This window comes from Fundulus heteroclitus, chromosome 3, assembly GCF_011125445.2.
Source record: "Fundulus heteroclitus isolate FHET01 chromosome 3, MU-UCD_Fhet_4.1, whole genome shotgun sequence".
Classification (NCBI taxonomy): domain Eukaryota; kingdom Metazoa; phylum Chordata; class Actinopteri; order Cyprinodontiformes; family Fundulidae; genus Fundulus; species Fundulus heteroclitus.
Window position 1 is genome coordinate 29744237 of NC_046363.1, and position 20677 is coordinate 29764913.

Here is a 20677-nt window from a genome sequence, read left to right on the forward strand (position 1 = left end):
TTGACGGTCCTGGAAATCAGACTGCAAATCTGAAACGTTTTCACTTGAGTCCTGAGATCCAGCTGCCGGTCCAGGTCCATACTAGTGTAATAGAGTATCCATTGCTAAAATGTAAAAAAAAAAACTGGGTATGTAAGTAAAAGGGTCCCTAACGTTTTGTGTAAGTTTGTCACTAAATGATATTCCTGCGTTATCAACGTTTTGACATTTGATTTCATTTGACCTTTAAAGTACGTACGAAAAATGTTAAGTGATTGTCAGAGGGGACCTGTTTGGGCTGAGGGCCCTGTGTGTGCAGTGTTTGTGTAACTTTTAAACTCTGAAGGCGTAACAAAGTGATGTAATAAAGTTTAACTCCTTAATCTTTGGAAGATCTTATGCCCAGAGGATTCACGTAGGCAAAAAGTGTTAACTGTAAAAAAAAAAAAAAAAAGTGGCTAAAAGGAACCAGTCTGGCCCTTGAAGGTTAAACTTTCTCAGGACAACTTAGATACAACTGGTTTCTTTAAAATTATTACGGAACATTATTTTTAATGTCCGCTGCAGTGTCAAAGTTATTCAGCCCCTAGACCAGAGTCACTCCAGGTATCTCATCCAAATAACTTTAAACTTAAAGGAGCAATGTGGTAGAGAATTAGAAAGATTTTGGTTTACCTTGGTACCAGGAACTGGTCCGTCCCTGTGCTTGAAATCTAATTTGCCAAAATTTCATGTATAGACCACAGCTCTTATAGTTCGCCTTATAATTGATTTAAAGACACACTTAAAAGTATGCAAAACATATTTCTAAAGCGGTATTTTATGCATTTCTGAATATATGAGATTCATAAACTAAAAGACTAGTACTAAATGTGATTCAGTATGGGTCAACTTCATTATACTGGTTATGCACATGTGAACCTGTTCCTGGGTCTTATTTAGTTTATCATCTTGGTTCATTTATATTTAAATGTAGGAGGCAACTGAAATTTACAGAAACATTCAGGAGGAATTTTTATTTAATTTATTTAGTTACCAATGGTTAATTAATGAAGCTATTGTTCACGACGGGGATGCTGTTGTGGGCTGCCAAACATGATTTAAACTACTTCGCAGATTTTTAGTAGGGAGTTTTTCTAACTTTCACACATCATCAACAGATTGATTAGTGAGGGTAAAATTTAAAGCAAGTTGGCCAGCTGTCCTCGGTTTATTTTCCTTTTCTTGCCAAAAACGTTCAGTCATTTTCATTTTTCCAGACTCGCTGAATCTGAGCCAAAGCAAAGTGAAGCATTTTTCTGATTTTTATTTTGTTGTGCAATGTGGTCACCCATCTGGTTATAGTTAGAAACTACTTACCTAGGGGGATAAATTCCTGGCATCTTGTGCTGGCTCTGTTTATTCAGCCTGCTCTTTTAATTCAAAGGTAGATTTTAAAAGCAGTTTTAAAAAAAAAAAATGCTTTTTAAGTATGTTGAATATCTGGAAAAGATATTGAGAGTGAATATCTTTTCCAGATTTTAAAAGCATTTAAAATCTGGGCCGTTATCGCTGTAACAGGAGGCATCAGAAGACCAGTTTTGCTCTTCCTAATGTAAGGCAGCCGATGCTCTGCACCTCGCGGCTCGGCTGGCCCTCACCTCTCTAACTCGCCGTTCCTCGGCGCGTTCCCTCAGGCGGCGTATTGATCTGGCTGCTTGTCATGCCTGCTGTCAGTTCATGTCTTCCCTGCTCTCCTCTGATCCCACAAAGCTATCAGAGAGGGCAAATGAGAAGGGAGACGGAGCAGAGGGAGAAATGACTGACATCACGTCGTAATTTAGAAACGGTGCATGGGAATGCGGCGGGCCGGTCGGAAGGGCCGGGTTCATCAGCGTTGGAAGTAGATGCAGAAATGGAGGATGATCTGTGAGTTTTAGCAGGCCTGCCTGTAATTGTTTGTTGATGAAATCTCTGGAGAAAGAGAGAGAGAGGAAAAAAAATCAACTGGACTGAGAGGGTTTGTGTGTTTGATTGGGGTTGGGTGGGCAGAGGATGTTTGCTTTTGTCAGGCAGGCTGACTTAAATTGTTTTCCACTAAAAGATAATTGCTCACATTATCTTTTCCTTAAGCTATCCTATTTTCCGTTTATCTCTCAGTACATCCATTAATCCTTTCTCTGCCTCTCTCCTGTTTACCTCCACACGTGCACCTCTTCGTCTTCCGTGCGTCCACCAGCTAAGCCTGTGAACTCGGCCTCCATCGTAACGGTGAACGCCGGCACTCAGTCGGTGGTGGTGGCCCGCTGCGAGTCCAAAAATGGCCGCCCAGCAGCCAAGATCAAGTGGGTGACCACAGCCAACGGCAACTCGAGCGAAAAGGTAACGACGGCCGCCGACAACACGGTGACGGTGACGAGCGAGTACCGCATGGTGCCAAGGTCCGTGGACAACGGGAAGGACATTTCCTGTGTGGTGGAGCACAGGACCCAGGTCAAACCTGAGAGCTTCCCACTGAAACTAGCCATTCAATGTAAGCCCACCCCCCCACGCCACGCCACACACACACACACACACACACACTCTGCTTTCATGATTTCCCCTGGCGTTCAAACACTAATGTGATAGGCTTTGAAAATTTCCAAGCCTCCAAGTGAATAATTAAACTTATTTCTCTTCCTCCCCCAATTTCCCTCCCGTCATTCACCTGTCCTCCCCCAGTTCCCCCCGAGGTGACGATTGAGGGATATGACAATAATTGGTATCTGGGACGCACCAACGTGGCGCTCACCTGCCAAGCTAAAGCAAACCCCGTTCCCTCCTCCGTAATCTGGAGAACGTGAGTATTGGCTCATAACGGAAACATTGCCTTTTCCTTTTGACCTTTTGTGGCCTTCTTTTCTGGCACTTACCCCGAGATCCTACAACTGTAACAAGTGTTTGTTTTTTTTTTTTTTTTGTTTTTTTTTTTTGTTTTTTGACACTGAAGAACTGTGGTCTGATTGAGAGAGATTTTCTTATAATGGATTTTTTGGTGAGATTGACCCTTCCATAATGTGAAATGCAGCATAGCTCCTTTTCTTTCTCAGCATTAACAGCCATTAGTTCTCCTGTAAAAACTACTGAGAAGATGATGAAAGAAAGAAAGCTGGCCGGTTTTGCCCGTTTTTATGCTTTTTTGACACATTTCTAAGTACTCTCTCGTTATGAGAGTTGGACGACGAATCGTTTTGCGTACAGATGCGTCAACAAATCGGCTATTGACTTTAATCAAATTATTTTCAGAAACGCTAAAATTTGCCTTCTTTCTGATCTGTGAAACCATTTGTAAATGCTAGCAGGTCATGAAAGCCAGACACTCTTTTGTGCAAATACTGTGAGTAAACGGGATTTCATGTTAGTTATCTTTGGTATCTGTAAGACATATTAAAAATGAAGTCAGAGGAAGCGCAGATATTAGAAGCTGTTTAAAGGTAAACTATTGCAAGTTTAGACGTGTTGTTTATACATGCTGCAAAAAAGTGAGAGGACAAAACTTATAGCAGATAACAGGGAGACCGTATTACCAAAAAAGTTTCCCGTTTTATCTTCTTGTGCGTTCAGCCTCTGTCATGGAACATGCTGGGTTTGGCAAACATTTTTTTATTTTATTTTTTTAGCGACTACTATCTCACACGCATGGCTTGATGCAACTACTGCTCCTGCCATAAATATAAAATGACTGCTCGTGGCAAAAGAACAGCATTTAAAATAAAAAAAAAATTTCCAGCCTTCCCATCTTTCTATGATCTGGTTCTTTAAAAGAAACTGTTGTAGGACAAAGTTGACGTCGGTCGATTAAAGAATTACTCTAGAAATTCTGATTGGGGCATCTGTTATCAGCTATTAATGGAAATGTAGCAAATACTGGAGAAGACTGTAGAAATTATAAGGCTGAATAGATGTTTTTCCTCCCCATAATAATAAATACATTTTTTTTTTTTTTTAAGATTAGGACACTGACTTGTTTTCCTCTGCAAATCAAGATTTGTCTAATTCATCAAGACTGGACAAAACGACACATTTCCATAAACTGCTCATCTTTTAATCTTTATTCCAGCCTCTGTTCGTCGCTTTTCTATTTTCTCTGTTATGCCGATTTGCTCGTATGCCCACAGAATGTCGGGTGAGATGCCAGAAGTCGCGCTTGTCAAATCCAACGAGCTGAAGGTGTTAAAAGTGGACGATACCGTCAACACCACTTTTGTGTGCGAGGTCAAGAACCGCATCGGCACCACCAAGGACCAGGTCACGGTCTTCGTCAGAGGTGAGCCGCATCCCGACTTAAGCAAGCTGTGCGTCTTTAGTTCTTTAACGCACACCGTGAGCGCCTAAACCTTTTTAGTGAAATTTAAAATGCGAGCACAACATGTGTGCATTCGTCACTGGAAATAATTAATCCAAGTGTCCTGTTCATGCACTTCCCTGCCACGTAATGAATTGGCGTCACAAATCCACTCATCTGCAGCTCTAAACGCATGAAAAGCCAGTGCTTGGTGTAATTTGCACAAGTTGCAAATGTCCGTACGTGCTGATGAATTTCACATAGTAAACGCATTAGTGAAGCTTTGAGAAGGCAAAATGCACTGGTTGCTGTTCATTCATCATGCAAACTTACCTCAGGCTTGTGTATGAAAATATTTATATCCCAAAAACTGATGAGCTGGAACCAACTGCACTTTCATCACACAAAGCCACACGTTTCCCTGTGTTTTACGCTCTTATTGCTTCCCGGGGGATACACCTCGTTTTGCCTAACATGCCACATAAACACTCACACAAACATTTTCTCTGGGCTAAGGATGATCTCGGGTGTTTAGCATAAGGTTAGTGGGTCCAGCTGCTCTGTCCTTGGTGTGTTTGTCTGAGGGGAGGTGAATGACTGAGTGAGTCAGGGTGTGCATCCTTTTTGGATCCTCTCCTTCAACTCTCTCTTTTCCTGCTTTCTCTTAAGAGTACATGCCATTGTTTTCACATCTCCATGCATGCTGTCAACAATTTTCACGAGTTTTTCCATCTCAAAAGTATCTAAGGTCTCGGTTTGTTTGTACATCTAAAGGTTATTTTGCATGTTTTCTTCCCAAGGTTGTTATATTTGACCTCTATGATATTCTCACTTGTCTGTTAATATTTTTTTTTTTAAATCAAGACTGTGCTCAACCCTGAAGCCATGCTTACGAAGACTTCTCAACTATAGTTATTAGTGAAAGGAGGACCTTAAAGCAAGTAAATGAGCAATAATTACACGTTGCTCTATAAAGCTATTCGTTGTGCATTTGATTTGAAATGGTAGAGTTGAAATGAAGTAGATTTTATATGTGGTGTAATGCTGATGGGAAATCTGGTTGTTGTGTTGATGATACAGCCAGCTCACAGGTTGATGCAGGACGACACAATTGTAGCAGTATTTTTGAGAAAACCAAGTATTTTATTTCCACATTATAATGGTATGAAAACATTTTTAAATGGGCTTTAAATAAGCTCATCAACATAGAAAGTTCATGCATGTCTAAATATTGCAGTTCTTATGCTCATCGGGGGGTTCTAATGGCAATAATGTTAATATATTTATATTTTAACAAATATCCAAGCAAAGTGTAAACATATCCCTTTTTGGATTCAATCATAGTATTTCATATTCTGATAGTCTGGTTAATATCCGTCCTCACTTGGATTGGTCTAGTATTGCATTATCAATAAAAATAATCGACTACTTCTTTATCTGTAACACTAACAGCAGTGCGACCAAGTCACTTAATACCTCTTGTTGTGCACTACTTTTTTTTTTTTCTCCTCCATAAAACCCTGAAATTGGGGACATTTTCAAGGATAGTTTTAGCTTGGAACAAGTCGTTCAAAACGGGGACTGTCTGGTCATAGTCTATGATCATAATCCTGACCTCTAATTACTGTTTCTATGATTTTTGGCTTTGTGGTTTGAACAATTTTTTGGGGATAGATTGTTGCTAGAAACATTAGAGACCCAAATGGAAGCACAAAAGCACGCATAAGAGTAATTTTTCACAATAGGCAACCTAAAAAAGGGGTGAATTTAAAATCTGTGGTGTTTGGACTACATATCTGCAAACTATTAAAACCTATGACACCAAAGGATAGCCTACTTTTTAATTCATCTTTCTGTGCAAAAAACAAAATGTTGTAGCAGACTAATTCCTGGGTTTTTCCACATTTTTCCCCCCTACCTTTTTCCCCCATTAAACTTCATCTCCATTATATTGTCAATAAAAATGTAATCGCAAGAAGTTGATGACATGGAGGAGAGTCGAACTCAAAATAATCACGAGCTACTCCCTTTTTGAGAGAACATTGAGCCTAGCGCTGGTTTAGTCATTGTTGCGATTATCTTCTTTGAATATTTGATGTAAATGTCAACATCATTGTCACCAGCGGCCAGAAGCATGCTATAGCGTTTCTGATTGGAATCCCACAGAGTGTGAAAACTGCTTTGTTTTTTTTTTGTTTTTTTTGTAGTTGCTGCTTTTCTTTTGGTAAATTGAGAACAAAACAGCAATTTAGCTGGGAATAGATTGGAAGCAGGAAAATCTTTCACAAAAGACACTTTACTTGGGGAAGACGTACGAGGCCGTTTAATATTGCAAGATCTGGTTGTACCCGTGGACTTGCACATGTTTTTTTATGTGCACTGTTATTTTTGAGAAGCATCTTATCCACACATGCATCCATGTAAGGAAGAGCCTCTTTAGGCACTTCTGTGCTTTGATGTAAAAACCGTCTAAAATGGTGTCGATGAGACTGAAAAAGGAGGCCACATGGTCCCTGCCCCCCATCTGTTCTCCAAGAGTTCAGCAGGACCTTTCAGCAGGGTTCACCCCTACATCTTACCTCATACAATATGCATCTCCTTCCACTCTTCTGTGGCATGATTGCACTTAATATGAAGCTATTTCCTGCTGACATGGGAGTAAACTGTGTCCATAATGGGGGGAGAAAGTGTATATTTTTTTCTGCTGGCTACATCTTAAAAGCCACCCAGGCTCTTTATGCTCTAATTTTTCTTTCTGCTCACACTCTTCTTATTTTGCTGGTTCATTCTTAATATCCCACTCAACTTCTCCATCTTCGAGTCCCCTTGGCTTTTTATGGTGCCACCGCATGCGTCACCAAGCCCCCGGGGGCCACTCTGCACTACTACATGCGGTAGTAGTGTAACTGGCCTTTTTTAGCACAAAGGACTGTGCCAGCCCCTGCTGTGTTTTACAAGTGAGGAAGATGCAAAGATCCCAGGAGCAGGTGGAGGAAGATGGAGGAGACTTGCTTTCAGACTACAAAGCCGGGGAGTGTGCGCCGAGATAAATCAGTGCCAGCATGCACTCCTTAGTCTGAGAGGGTAAGGACATGAGGGACAGAGGGAGAGGGAGAGATGCTGACAGCATTTAAAACTCCTGTGGGAATCTTGTGCCGCTGCATCCTATCTGCACAGCCATTGGCCTCCACTATCGCTCAGCGTAGCGTGTGTTTCTGTCACTCTTCAAGCCTCTCAGAGCGGATCAGTCACCCTTTGCTGCTTCAGCTCTCCACTGCTTTTCTTCTCCACTCCGCCGTTCGTTCCTCTCCGGCTCTCTTTCATCATGCGTTGATTCTTTTTTTTATTTTATTTTTTTATTTTAGTTGGAGCTCCTTATTTTTTCCGACCTCTTATTCTCTCCATTATCATTTTGGGCCTCTGCTTTACTCCCTTGTTGAACTTCCCACGACTCCCTCATCCATCCCGTCCCGTTCTCCATCCCTCCTTCCCTCCATCCCTCCATCCCACTCCAGTGTTACTCACTTCCAGAGGAGGAGGAGGAGAAGATGCGAGCTAAATCTGCCAGCAGTTAAGAGGTGACTAAGGCAAGCAGCAAATGTCAGAGTGAAGTATGATTGTGGAAAGCGCCGACTGAGACGACTGTGCAAAAACAGAGGAACCCACGGTTGAGAGAGATGACTTCAGATGGGGGGGGGGGGGTGATTCAGACCTGCAGAGACTAATGGGGAGCTGTGCAGACAAACGGGGCTAAGAGGGGCCGACAGGCGTGAAATGGTCAGCACCTGCTACATGGCAGGTCCCCTGCTCCTTGTGTTTTTAGTATTTTTTTTTTTTTTACCCCACAGCTGCATGACACACACAAACATGAATGCTTTACTCGAGTTCTCTGCCCTCAGCCGTGCCCTGGGTACACAAGGCAAAGAGAGGGATGGATGTCCTCTCTTCTCCTTGCCTCTCCTCCTCTCATTTGTGATCCTGTTGCGGAGTCATATGCAAACACACCCTCTTCCCCACTTTGTTTCCCTTTCTATCTCTCCGGCAACATCTCCAGTTGGCTCTTATTGTTGCATCCTTCAGCTTCTTGCTCAGCGTTTGCTCTCTCCTCATCCCACTTATCTTATTCTCAGGTTGTCTTTCAGCCCCCGCCTGCACGGTTGCTGATCTCCCTGCTCGGAGAGGATGCTCTTTCCCCCCCTCCAGCGTTCTTCTCCTCCTCCACTGCCCATGCAATCTCCTTCTCCTCCTCAGCTTAACTCTTAAATAGCAGCAGCTCTTCCTTAATCACAGCTTAGTAGTCTCCATCTCTCCATCCATCCCTCCATTCTGGGTTTCTCTCAGGGGGGCTCTTGTGTGGCTATAACCTAGATTCCCTCCATCTTATTTCGTCAGTCCAAGAAAAAAGGGGGGGCCGCTCAGCTGAACCTCCCAACAAAAAAAAAAAAAGCAAGTTAAATGCTCCGGATTGAATCCCCCATGTGGTCAGAGCGGCTCCTCAGTTCAGCGGAAAATAGATTTCCTTTCAATTCGGTGCAATCGCTCCCATTTTCTGACTCGTCTGAGGAGACGGTTCAAGGGCAAAGGGGGCTTGGCTGTTTTTCCTCCGCTGGGTGAGTTTTTTTTTTTTTTTTTTTCTTGAGCGCGCGTCTCAAGCCATGCAAGGAACGGCCAGAGCTCAGGTCTGCAGGAGCCAAAGCTCCCTGTGCATCCTGCAGCCGGCCGCCTTCCCGACCCTCATTAGCACACACGTGCACAAACGCTAGCGCTACAAACCCACATATGGCTCTGTTCGATAACTTCAAACTCTCCTCCACGTGAAGTCCGGCCCGCCATCAGATCACCGCAGACGGTAATGATGCGGGAGGACGTACGAGGCTGCACGTCTGTATTTGGGAGACTGCAGTGAAATTTTATTTCCGCCCCATCTCCCTCGTTACTCTCGCTCATTTGAAGCGTACATTCCTCTTGGACGAGACTTCACAAGAAGCGGGCTGTGTTTTGGCATCCCACAATATGCTTTCTGTGTTTGGGGGGGGGGGGGGGGGGGGGGGTGCTGTATTTCTGGAATGCCGAAGGATTTCACTATGATTTATTGAAAAAATATTCTCGCTGTCAAATCACAAGCAAGATCTGCTTCTAAGTTTATAAAATCCCTGACTTGTACCACGTACAACTGAAAGGTACTACTTAGGATTTAAAGTAAACTCAGCCTTAGATCTTTTAGCCAGACTCAAACACTATATGTTGATTTATAAGGGTGAACCAAAACGCCTCCGTAAAGTGAACGTTTGCTGCACAAGTTATTTTATTAAACTAAAAAGAGAGAAAAAGGTCATACGCAGGGCTGCAATGGGAGTAAATTGCCTTTTTATGGCGTCGTTTCTGTATCTTTTGTGCCTTTTTGTATGAATCATTTTTCAACTGCATTTTCTTCTCTGCCATTGTACTCCTTTACCTGCCTTAGGGCACAGCCTTAGATATAGCTGAAGGAACCGCTCATGGATATAGAAATTAATTTTTCCATGTAGTAGAACAACTTGTTGGACATTGGCAGTAGATTTGTTAGAATAAACCTTTAGTTAAAACTTTGTGTTGCTTTGGTAGTCTCCAATGAAATCCATTTCACGCTTTCTACATTTTTTACAAAATGTGTTTTTCAGAACTCCATGTTTTAACACTTTTCTGTTTACCAAAAAAGATTAAATCATATGGCTAATGTTAAAAAAAATTTAAGATTTCTATAATAAAATGACCAAAACATTTTTTGATGGGATTAATTTTACAATGAACTGGGGTTTTTTGTAAAGGGGGCATAAAAGTACCTCTTCATTTTTATGGAAATGACAATGAGAGATGAAGGTAAAATTTTTACTTTAAAGTCGTATTTTTCAGTTCTTCCTAGTCAGAAAAAAGACAAACGTCCGCTGAACTCAAATTCCAAATGAGGAATTCAGTATAAAATATGACAGCTGCTCATATAAGTATAAACTGTTAATATGTTCACTAACCATACAAGAAACATGTATTTAAGGCAAGGCAACTTTATTTGTATAGCACATTTCAGTACAAAGACAATGCAAAGTGTTTTACATGATTAAAATACAGGAAAATAAAAGTAATAATGTTCAAGCGGTTAAATTCACTAACACATATGTTGTGATCCTTGTTTTTATATAATGCAAATTAAAATGTTTTAGGATGTTCTAGTAATGTCTCTAAGAAACTATAAGTACGCATTTGCCCTGCCCAAGCAGCAGCTCTTTCCAGATGCAACGTTATTATTGAGATCAGATTAAGTAGGCAAATAAACTCTTCACTATCGAGGGTCTATGATTGCAGTAAACCCACACGAATTATTAATCACAAGTGATACTATTATCACATGTATTGCTAATATTGTGCAGCCTTAGTTGGAACCATAAGAGCAAATCTCGTTATTTTTCTACTTGCAACCAGAACGCGCTCAGCTCAGGCGTGATGACGTTCAGACTCCTAAGTCTGGTAGCAGCAGCCAAGACAGTCTCTCTTCTGTCATGCTTTCACTTTGAGCAGGGCAACAGGGTACAGGGTGAAAAACCCGTGGATTGTTTATGAAAATCCTGATTCGTTTAATCACTCCCACGTTATTCTAAGTTTTTATTTGTTGAATTCCACGGCTCTGTCAACGTTTTCCTCCAAACGCAGAATCACGGCGCCCTACTTATAGAGAATATCATAATCCCTTTTGCTTTAGCAGATTGCCAGCATGTACTGATCCATCACAACTTAATATCGTCATAATACCCACCAGTAGTGTAGTTCTACATTTTCCCCCCCTCCTGTTATCCACACAGCTTGCATATTGCAGGCTTTCCGCTGGCTCATCTAGCAGCTTGTTTCCAAGACGTCCCCTCTTTTACCCACTTAAACAAACTTCAAGGCCTCCTTGTTGGATGTCTGGGCCTGCACCGACAGCCTGCGGTGGCTCTTTTTACGTCTCATTTTGTGAATCTTTTAAGGGGGTTATCTTCAGAAAGGCAGAATAAAACATGCATTATCCTCCACAAAAGGATTTATCTGCACAGACTGGAAAAAAAAATGACTTGAGCGGTGCATTAAAAATAATTGGATGAGTAGTGCTTGGGGGAAATTTGCATTAGAATTTAAGTGTAATTTCCTTTGATGTGATGGAAGTGTGTCGCAGCGTCCGGCCCCAAAGTTCTCCCGCATGTGATGGAGCTCCTCTGGGCCGGAGGTGATAATGCACTTCTTGTGTTCCTGTTACGAGTGGACAGAGCATTCTAGCTCGCTCTCTGGCGTGTGTGAATAGCCGTATTTAGCGCAGCATGCAAGGCAAGAGGGTCTGTGTGCTTTGGGAGGACGCATACAAAAGCAGGGGAAAAGTGTATCCATCATTATTAATTCTTTCCTCGGGCTTGTGATGGAGAAAAAAGGGTTCCCAAAAAAAAAAAAAAGTAGCATAAAACAGAAGTACGAATGTAAATTGGAGCGGTGACGGAGGGGAAAATGGATTTAGCGCAGACGGCATGCGTGGAGGAGACAGCTGGCGTAGTGGAGGGGAGAGATGGAGGAACGGAAAGCGAGCGAAGAACGGAGGAGAGGAGCATAGGTGTGGAAGCCAGCACGCTTCCATCTTCTCTCATGACAAGAATCAGTGTTACAAGAGTAATTCTGTCAGCCTTCTGTACACTTAACAAGAAGGGCTGGCTTCTTTGGGCTTTCAAATGCGGAATGACAATAAGAGTTAGGCTGATTTTTGCCGCTTTAAAATTTAGGCAGCGTCTTGTGGTAAATCCTCTGCAGCGCCTGGTGAAAGTGCAGAGAGCAGAGCTGCAGACATGATATTCAGCACATCTAAGGGGCTCTTGATCACTTTCAACCAGGGACTGGCATGAAAAATTTATTTCCACAGCATGACTTTATTTGCTTATAAGCTCAAGTGCTCAAACCTTAGGGGAGCACAAATGTGTAAGTGACAGATGAAGATTTCAAACCTGTTTACTTGTAGCTATAAAGTGAGTTCTCTGCTTTTTTTTTTTTTTGCATGAATGGGCGTAAGGGAGCCCAGCTGTTAGCCCGTCTTCATAAAGATATCTGTAAGTGAAACTTCTGACCATTAAAGACAGGGGCTGCTTCCTTTAATGTGAACAAGCAGAGCAAGAGCACAAACATTTGGAGAACAGCAGGCAGAAGAGACGGTATAAGCAGGACAGACAGAACCGAACTGCAGTGCCTTGCAAAGATATTCATACCTCTTCTCATTTTGTGACGTTACAACCCCAAGCTTTAATGGATTTTAGAGGGGTGTTAGCTCATGGACCAACACAAAAATGCAGAATTAGTACAAGGCAATAGAAAACATAGTTTTCAAAATGGCAACTAAACTTTAGAAGGGCTTCAGCCCTCATTTTCTCAGAAGTGATGCATAATACACGTTATTGTTAAAATTACAGCTGTAAGTCTTTTTGGGTGCCTCTCTACAATCTTTGTACATCTACAAGCACGTGTGCCTGTTCTCTTACCACATTTTTTGTATTAAACACATCAAGTGTTTCCAAGGATTTTACATTAGATGTAGGTCTGGAATTTGACTGGGCCGTTCTGACACAGAACCATTTCTTTGTAGCTTTGGTTGTATGTTCAGTGTTATTCTGCTGGAAGGTGACTTTCCTGAACAAGTTTTCCTCAAGCATTGCCCTGTATTTAGCTTTATCTATTTTCCCCAAGAGCTAAGAACAGCTTCCCTGCTGAAAATAGAAGCCCCATAGGATGATGCAGCTACCTCCATGTTTTTTCTTTTTGTTTGTTTTTTTTACCATTGGAAATGTGTGTTCAGAGGGAAGTGCAGCTCCTCTGCCACACAGACCTTTACATATGGGCCCAGAAATTCAGTTTTGGTCTCTTTTGGATAGACCACCATCTTCCACATATTTGCTGTGTCCTTTACCTGGCTTTCAGCAAACTGCAAACCTGACTTCCAATGGCTTTCTTACAACTGTTGCCTTCATTTAGCCACTCTTTCATAAAGCTCAGATGTGTAGTGCTTCTATTACTAGTCGTGCCAAAAGATTCTCCCACCTGAGCAGTGGCTTTTTTGCGCTGCATCCAGAGTTATCGTTGGTCTCTTGGCTGCTTCTCTGATTAGTGCTCTCCTTGCCCAGTCTGTGTGTTTGGGTGGAAAGTCGTGTCTTTCTGTGCAGGTCTGCACTCTCTCTAATTTCAGGAATTGGATTAAACTGGGTTAGGTGTTCAAACTTTGGGATTTGTTTTCTAAGCTAACCTTGCTTCACATGTTTCTAATACTTTCTCCTTGACCTGTCAGCTGTGTCCCCTTGTCTTCATGATGCTGTTAGTTCACTGATGTTCTCTAACAAACCTCTGAGGCCCTCACAGAACTATATCTATACTGATATTTTTCACACAGATAACTGCAGTAATTACTAGTAAGGTAGCTAAGCATTTGGACTTTATTTTGGGGTATTTGAGTAACAGGGCTGAAAGCAAATTTAGCACAAAAGTTTTGTACAGAAAATCTGAAAAGTGTGTACTTTCTCTTCCCCCTGACAATTATGCAATACTTGATATTAGCCTGACACATACAATCCAAGTAAAACACATGGGAGTTATAATGTGACAAGACTGCATTTTAAACAAAGGTCTTTGAAAGTCCCATGAAGATTGAAGCTGGCATCGATGAAACCACAATAAACAACTTCTGGATCTGGCATCGCCTTCTGTCTCTTCTTTCCTGAAGCTGCAAGAGTCCTCATTTTCATCCATAACAAGACGTTGCTCCATGACTTGATGTTCTATGACCAGTTGGAAGATAAACATGAAGGCATGTCAAATACAATGAAATCTTACAACATGTATCACATGAAGGCTTTGAATTATTTGAAAGTGGGAATAATGCACAAAGAGAATCAATTTCCTTTCTGAAGGTAGGCTTACTCTTTAAATCTCCGAAGATTATGTGTTGCTGTAGGAACGGCTTATGAAATAAAAATCTAGGCCGTCTTTCTGATGTAGTCATCCTTTCTGTTGAAGTTAACTCTCTTGATATGTTGTCTACATATTGCCACGCTGCAGAACCGGAGCTAGTTGGAGGGCATTTTTCTTCCGAGCAGCTTCACACTACGGTGGCTGCAAACAGCATTAATTCCAGCAGTGGAACTGCCAGAAAGCCCCAGCCCTCTCGTTTATAGATGATGACCACACTGGGAGAAAACGGTCACGGATTCTGTTTATTGGGAGTTGTCCCAGTCCCAGGAAGCATTTAAAATCCTGAAGTTGTGACCTAAAAAAAAGCCTTTGCAAAGCTCAAGCTTGGGGGGGCTTTACTGTTAGGATCTTTATTACAAAGGAGTTCTTGTTTTAGACTCATGGGCTTCTTTCTAGTAAAACACGAATTGTAATTAAATTCAACTTAGGAGAAAGGTGTTGTTCTTTGTGCCATAACTGTAGCTTTTTAAATATGTTGCCTCTTATATTGTTTTAGTGTTACATCTTAATCATTTTATTCCAACCATACATGAAAATGGTTCAAAGCTTAATTATGCTGTTTGGGTTCATTTACTTCAGGAGGTTGTTGAAGATCGCATGGTGAATAGGGGCAACGAGGTGTTTTTAATAAATAAATATCATGGTTTCAGGAAATTTACTGTATTTAGACAAAATTGTAAAGTAAAACGTCCTTCAAACAGAAAACACTATAGAGTTATGATTTTTCTACATACACTTAAGCAAAAAGACAGAATAAACGCTTGCTAAATTTGTTGTTAGTTGTTAGATAAACTTTGTGTTGAAGATTATCCCTGACTCAGCTGATAGTGGCTGGTTAGTAGCTCTGCTTCTTTGACCGGTTTGTGTAAATGAAGTGGTTTTTGCAGTTGTATTTGATACATGGGAGCAAGATTCACATCATCAGATGCCCAATTCGGAGGCCATGGGCAGTGGGATTTTGCTGCTTTGGACCTAAAATGATCATGAACTTGGTCGTTCTTAACAATGCTGACTTTAAAGTGTGACACACATCTTATTTTAGCCATTATCTGTTTTCTTGTACCGATGTAGACACGAGCTTAGCACGTCTGTTGATAAATACATTTTTCTCCAAAAGCTTGTAGTGCAATTTGTCTTGTAATTTTGCAAATCTACCTCAAATATGGACTATGTGGGGGGAAAAATACGGCTAATGGTTCATGTCTAAATCTAAAACATATCTTTGACATGGCTGTTTAGACTTGAAACAAATAAAACAGTTTAATGACCTTTATATGTCGTAATCTATCAAATTTTGCTTCTCAGACTGACTAGCGTTCGGAGAACTTTTAAATATTGGACTAATTAGCTTTAATGTTAGCTTTAGCATTGCTAGTGTTAGCATTGCTAGTGTTAGCATCGGCATCATTAGTCAGCACTTCTTGTTATGGGTCTCTGTTACAACTCTTAGTGGATTATGTGAAAACTGAACAGTAAAAGTTTGAACAACACCATAACCTGGTTGCTTTACTATGTAGTGGATTATTATGAACGAGTGGACCTATCCAACACAGCTTTAGTCTTTATTAGCACTTCCCTTGCTAGCAGAAGCAATAACATCTATTGCAGCACAAAGATGTGCTTTAAAAAGGTTGAGTTAAAATACAGCACTAATATCACTGGACATGGGTGTCCAGGGACTAGTAAGAGCTACGCTGCTGACGAGTCATGGGGGACCTCATCAAAACCCTGATTTAGACTCAACTGCTCTATCCCATGAGTTTTTGCGTGCACAGACGCACAAGTAGTAATGGTGTGTTTGATATGGCAGAGCCCTACTTTTGCTCCTATCTGCTTTAGTTAGTTTGCACTCTAACAAAGCCATTAAATGAACTTTTTTATGTGTATGTATGTATGTGGAGCAAGGCTGTTGGGACTGTTGAGACGCTAGAGTAAAAATGGATCCACCTCGGACTAATCTACACTCAAATAATTACAAAAGCAGGGGGAGGGGGGTGCCCATCCTGTCCCCCGCTGTTTATGTATCGCTTCAAGGAAGAGCTGTCATTCTGCTTTGTCTTGTCGTTCAATCGTCCTCCTCCATCTCTTCATCTGCTTCTTTCATTCATCGCTACAGTCGTCGTCCTCATTCTCTGCATGGCCTCCACTTGCTCTCCTCCTGCCTGACTCGCCGCTCTCAACCTCGTCAGAAACTGTGTACATTTGAGCGAGCGCGTGTGTGTGTGCGCGTGGCTTGAACCCCCGATCCCTAACCCTCCCCCGCTCCTCCAAGTTCTGTGATTTGTGATGAGCCTTGGACAGACCCTGGCTGTCGAAGGGCAGCACACGGGGGAATGTGGCTGAGACGTTGTAAAGATGTGGCTGTGGTGAAGGGGACAGGGGCAGCCTAAAGGGAGGGGAGGATCTGTCAGTGTAGCTTAAGGCTCAACACACACACACACACATACATACACACACACACACACACACACACCCACACTTCCATTAAAAACAGTATTTTCTAGCTTACAGATTTCTTCTCTTTTGACTTTGTCCCATTTAAATGTGGCAAATCATCAAAAATTAATATCAAAGACGACCCAACTAAATACAAAAAGCGCCGTTCAAATGCTGATTTCAAAGGAATAAAGCTGTCAGCAACAACTTGGCCCAATGGGAAACAAAATGATAGCCCCATAAACCAAGTATTGCCACCCTTGCTGGTAACAACCACGATCAAGCTTTTGTGATTGCAAGCAGTTTTAATCACTGTGGCACAATTTCGGCTCTCTGTTCTTGAGGAAAATTGTTTTAATTTAGCCACACTGGAAGATCTTTGAACATTAGCAGCATTTCAATCTAAGTTTGGGCAGCTCAAAATCCTTTGTTTGTTTGAACCGTTAATAAGGGGGTCAGTTTACTGCTGCAAAACCAAAATTAGCTTGAGTTTAAGGTCATGAACTAATGGGCGGACATTGTCCTTTATGATGTTCTCATATTGAGCAGAATTTAAGGTTCTGTTAATTACTCCAAAGCGGTCCAAGGACTGTAGAAGCGAAACGCATGAAGACCATCACACTATAACTCAGATGTAATGAGACAGACAACTTCCAAATTGTTCCACTTTGGTCTTGTCAGTCCTCAGAATATCTTCCCAAAAGTCTTTGAGATCAAGAGATTTTTACCAGATGTGACAAATTCCTTTGTGTTATTTTGGGTCCGCAGAGGTTTTGATCTTGGAACTCCCCCCATTGGCCTTTTTTTTTTTTCGCCCAGTCTTTTTCTTACTGCTAAACAACAAACAGGTTTAGATGTTGTTTTGGGTACTTTCCTGACCTCCCGGGTGAGTACGCGATTGAATATTAAAATTGGCTCGGTTTCCAAAAGCAAAGCAGAAGAAATCTTTAAGCAAGCAAATACTGTTCCAAAGCACTGCGTATATATCTAATATTTAAACACAATTGACTGTACCTGCACCGCAATAGTCTTGCACACTTGAATGAACAAAGTTCACACCACCACTGACATCTCCCAATCCTCACTTTTTCCCTTTTCTTTCCTTACTGCTCTCTTTTTTGTACGCTTTGTTTCTGCTTTCTGGTGTTTACCTCTCTCTTCCTCAACATCTTTTTCCTTTTTCTTCCATTTCCTCCTCTCCTCCCTCCCACAGAGCCTCCAAAGAAAGACTCCAATGCTGGCGTTGTGGCAGGGGCGATTATAGGCTCCCTGCTGGCCCTCCTTTTGGTCGCCGCCCTCGTTACTGTGCTCGTCACCCGTAGCCGCAGGCAGCAGCAGGGTTACCGGGCCAACGGCGGCAGCGACATGAAGACCCGCATATTTGGCGGCGGCAAGAAGGCGAGCAAGAACGGAACAAGCGGAGGATCGGGGAGCGGCGGCGTCGCGGGTGGTAATAACAACGGACCCGTCTACATCGATCGCTCGCCCAATCAGGGTCTGGGAGAGAAAAACAACCACCACCAGCCATTCACCATGGGCGCCCGGCCCGAGGTGGTCACCGGCACGCCCACCGCCCAGGACATCCTGCTGAGCAACGAGTTAGACGAAGCGGAGAGGAGGAAGTTCGACGAGATGGCGGACGACGAGAGGTACGACCACTTCTCTGGAGGAGGCCCCATCCTGCAACTGCGCCCGCCTCCCGACCAGGGCGACATTATTGGAGATTACATGGATGATGACATGGAGTCCCAGCGGGATGGCTCGGTCATCTCCCGGACTGCAGTTTACGTATAGAGGAAGAGGAGGAGAGCATATAGGGGAGAGGAGTATGAGAGAAATAAAAAGCAGGCTGGAAAATTCCTCTTGGGGATTGTACGGCTTTGGGGGGTCTCGTCCCTGTCTGATTTGAGGAAAAAAGAAAAAGAATACCGCTTTTATTTTTGCAAATTGATTTTAAATATGTCAATTATTAATCACAGTACAACCCCATAGTGAGCGGGACTGGAAGAGGGCACGTGGAAATACAATTTAACAAGCGTCAACAGAAAATTAAACTGAGAAAAGCGCAACGTCTCTCTCACCGCTTCAGCTCATGCTCTCCACGTTGCTGGGATCTTGACTTTCAACTGACAGACTAAAAGGGAAAATACACAGTGTGGGAGTAGAGAAATTGAATCATGATACAAGCTTGGCTATACAGGCATTTCACTTGCATATTCACTCTTAACTTCACTTAGAAGAAGGAAAAAAAAAATACTGTGGTTGTCAAGCAGTTCCATGTTGCCTGCGACTCTCGGTCCTCCTGCGGGAAGCCTTTTTGTTTTGGTAATGTGTTGTGCTGTAACATCTGGTGTGTTGGTGTGTTTGGAACAAAAAAAAAAAAGAAAAGAGGTAGAAACCATCAGGTGTATTAGAGACGTGAATGATGTATTTGCTTGTGCTCACTCTGCTCTCTCTGCCTTATTCTGACAACTCTAAACACACAGCTCTGCAGATCATCAGCGACAGTGGACTCTAAAGACTTGAGTTTTTTTTGTCCTTTTTCTAAAATCCTTTAAAAACCGGAAAGTTGAGAAAGTTATTGTAGATTTTTTTTTAGGAAATTTTGCATTCAATGTCCCCCGCCACACCCCTGTGGCTGGAGGTTGGATTCTGGATAAAAGAATGAGGTGCTGTTGATGTGACGGGGTCGAGGGATGAAGAGAAGGATGCTGGGAGGGGCAGAGATGAGCACGTCTCTTTCTTTTTTCCCCTCATCCTCATCTTTCTAGAGCCCTCTCGACAGGAGGAGCTTGATTGGTAATGAGCCATGAAGTTGCTCGCCTAGCTGGGACCAACAGATTGCCGCCGCTTATCGTTTATGATGTGGCGTTTCCTCTCTTTATCCCTCCTCCCATCTCTATCTTGCCATCAGCAGCCCCTTCTCTTCCCATAAACACGGGAGAGGATGGGGAAGTGTTGATTTATCCGGGGGCGGTGTCGAGGTCACGGCCACCGAGAGCAGGGGGAGTATTTTACCGCTCCTGATCGGTCAGATTTCCTACTTACTCGACTCCGGCCCGTCCTGACACATCAGGACTTAGCAGTCCTCCTGGAGCGGACCCATTCACCACCCCCCTCCTTCCACACTGCACTAAATGGCCGGATGTAACAGAACCCTCCATAATGCCGTGGCATTAGGTAAGACAGATTTTCAATGAGGATCATATATTACTTTCCATTAGTGGATGTTAATGTGGCAAATTGATTGGAAGACTTTAAAAAGGTTTGGTATTGATGGGCAGCGTGGGGTGAAATGGCCCTTTATGATGCTGGTGCAGGGCTTATTGTCTTCGGACGGTTAATTCATCCTTTTAATGAGCCATCGGGGCTTCTTCCTAAAAATTAGACTCAATAGCTACTGTACACTAGCTTCTCACCACAATTTATCCAGATGCATGCCAATGTAAAAACAGCCTCAAAGGCAGTGTACTCATGGGTTTCCCACCCGTTTTATCGACTCCTCTTTGACCTCCTCAGGGGAGAATCCAGTATGCATCTTGTTTGATGTTATTAAGGCCAGGTAAGATCTGGGCCGGCCTTTTTGAAGGTGCCATGTTGTTGAAAACAAGGTTGACCTGTCAATAAGGTCAAAGGTGGGTCTTCATTTCCTGTCATGGCTCTTCAACCCTAATCTGCTGACGCAAAAGAAATGCATCAGTACAGACTAGGCATGGACCGTTATAATATTCTCACGGTATAATAACCACAGTATCAAAATATCTATACAAATATAAACATGCAACATGATCTGAGTTTATCGCGGAAAAGCATAAGTTATTGCTACTGCTAAACTTACCCCAACAGTTTTTGATAGAAATAACGAGGAATTAGAAAATTTTATTCTTCCCTCCTCAAATGTTTTTTTTTTTTTTTTTAATTTTGGGCTTAAGTTTTTAATTTATGGAAATATTAAAG

At 42.3% G+C, this 20677-nt stretch overlaps 1 protein-coding gene across 2 annotated transcripts in view; it reads left to right on the forward strand.

The window, feature by feature from the left end:
• Positions 1-20677, forward strand: part of si:ch73-22o12.1 (nectin-2) — a 132932-nt gene that overhangs the window by 49723 nt on the left and 62532 nt on the right. The window contains exons 5-8 of one of the 2 annotated variants that reach the window (XM_012870323.3): positions 2198-2491; positions 2680-2797; positions 4116-4264; positions 17934-20592. In XM_012870323.3, the coding sequence (XP_012725777.2) occupies positions 2198-2491; positions 2680-2797; positions 4116-4264; positions 17934-18514 (1142 nt within the window). In that variant the 3' untranslated portion in view covers positions 18515-20592. Of the gene's footprint in view, positions 1-2197; positions 2492-2679; positions 2798-4115; positions 4265-17933; positions 20593-20677 lie in introns of those variants that run through there. The other variant, XM_036135174.1, reaches the window with a different exon arrangement.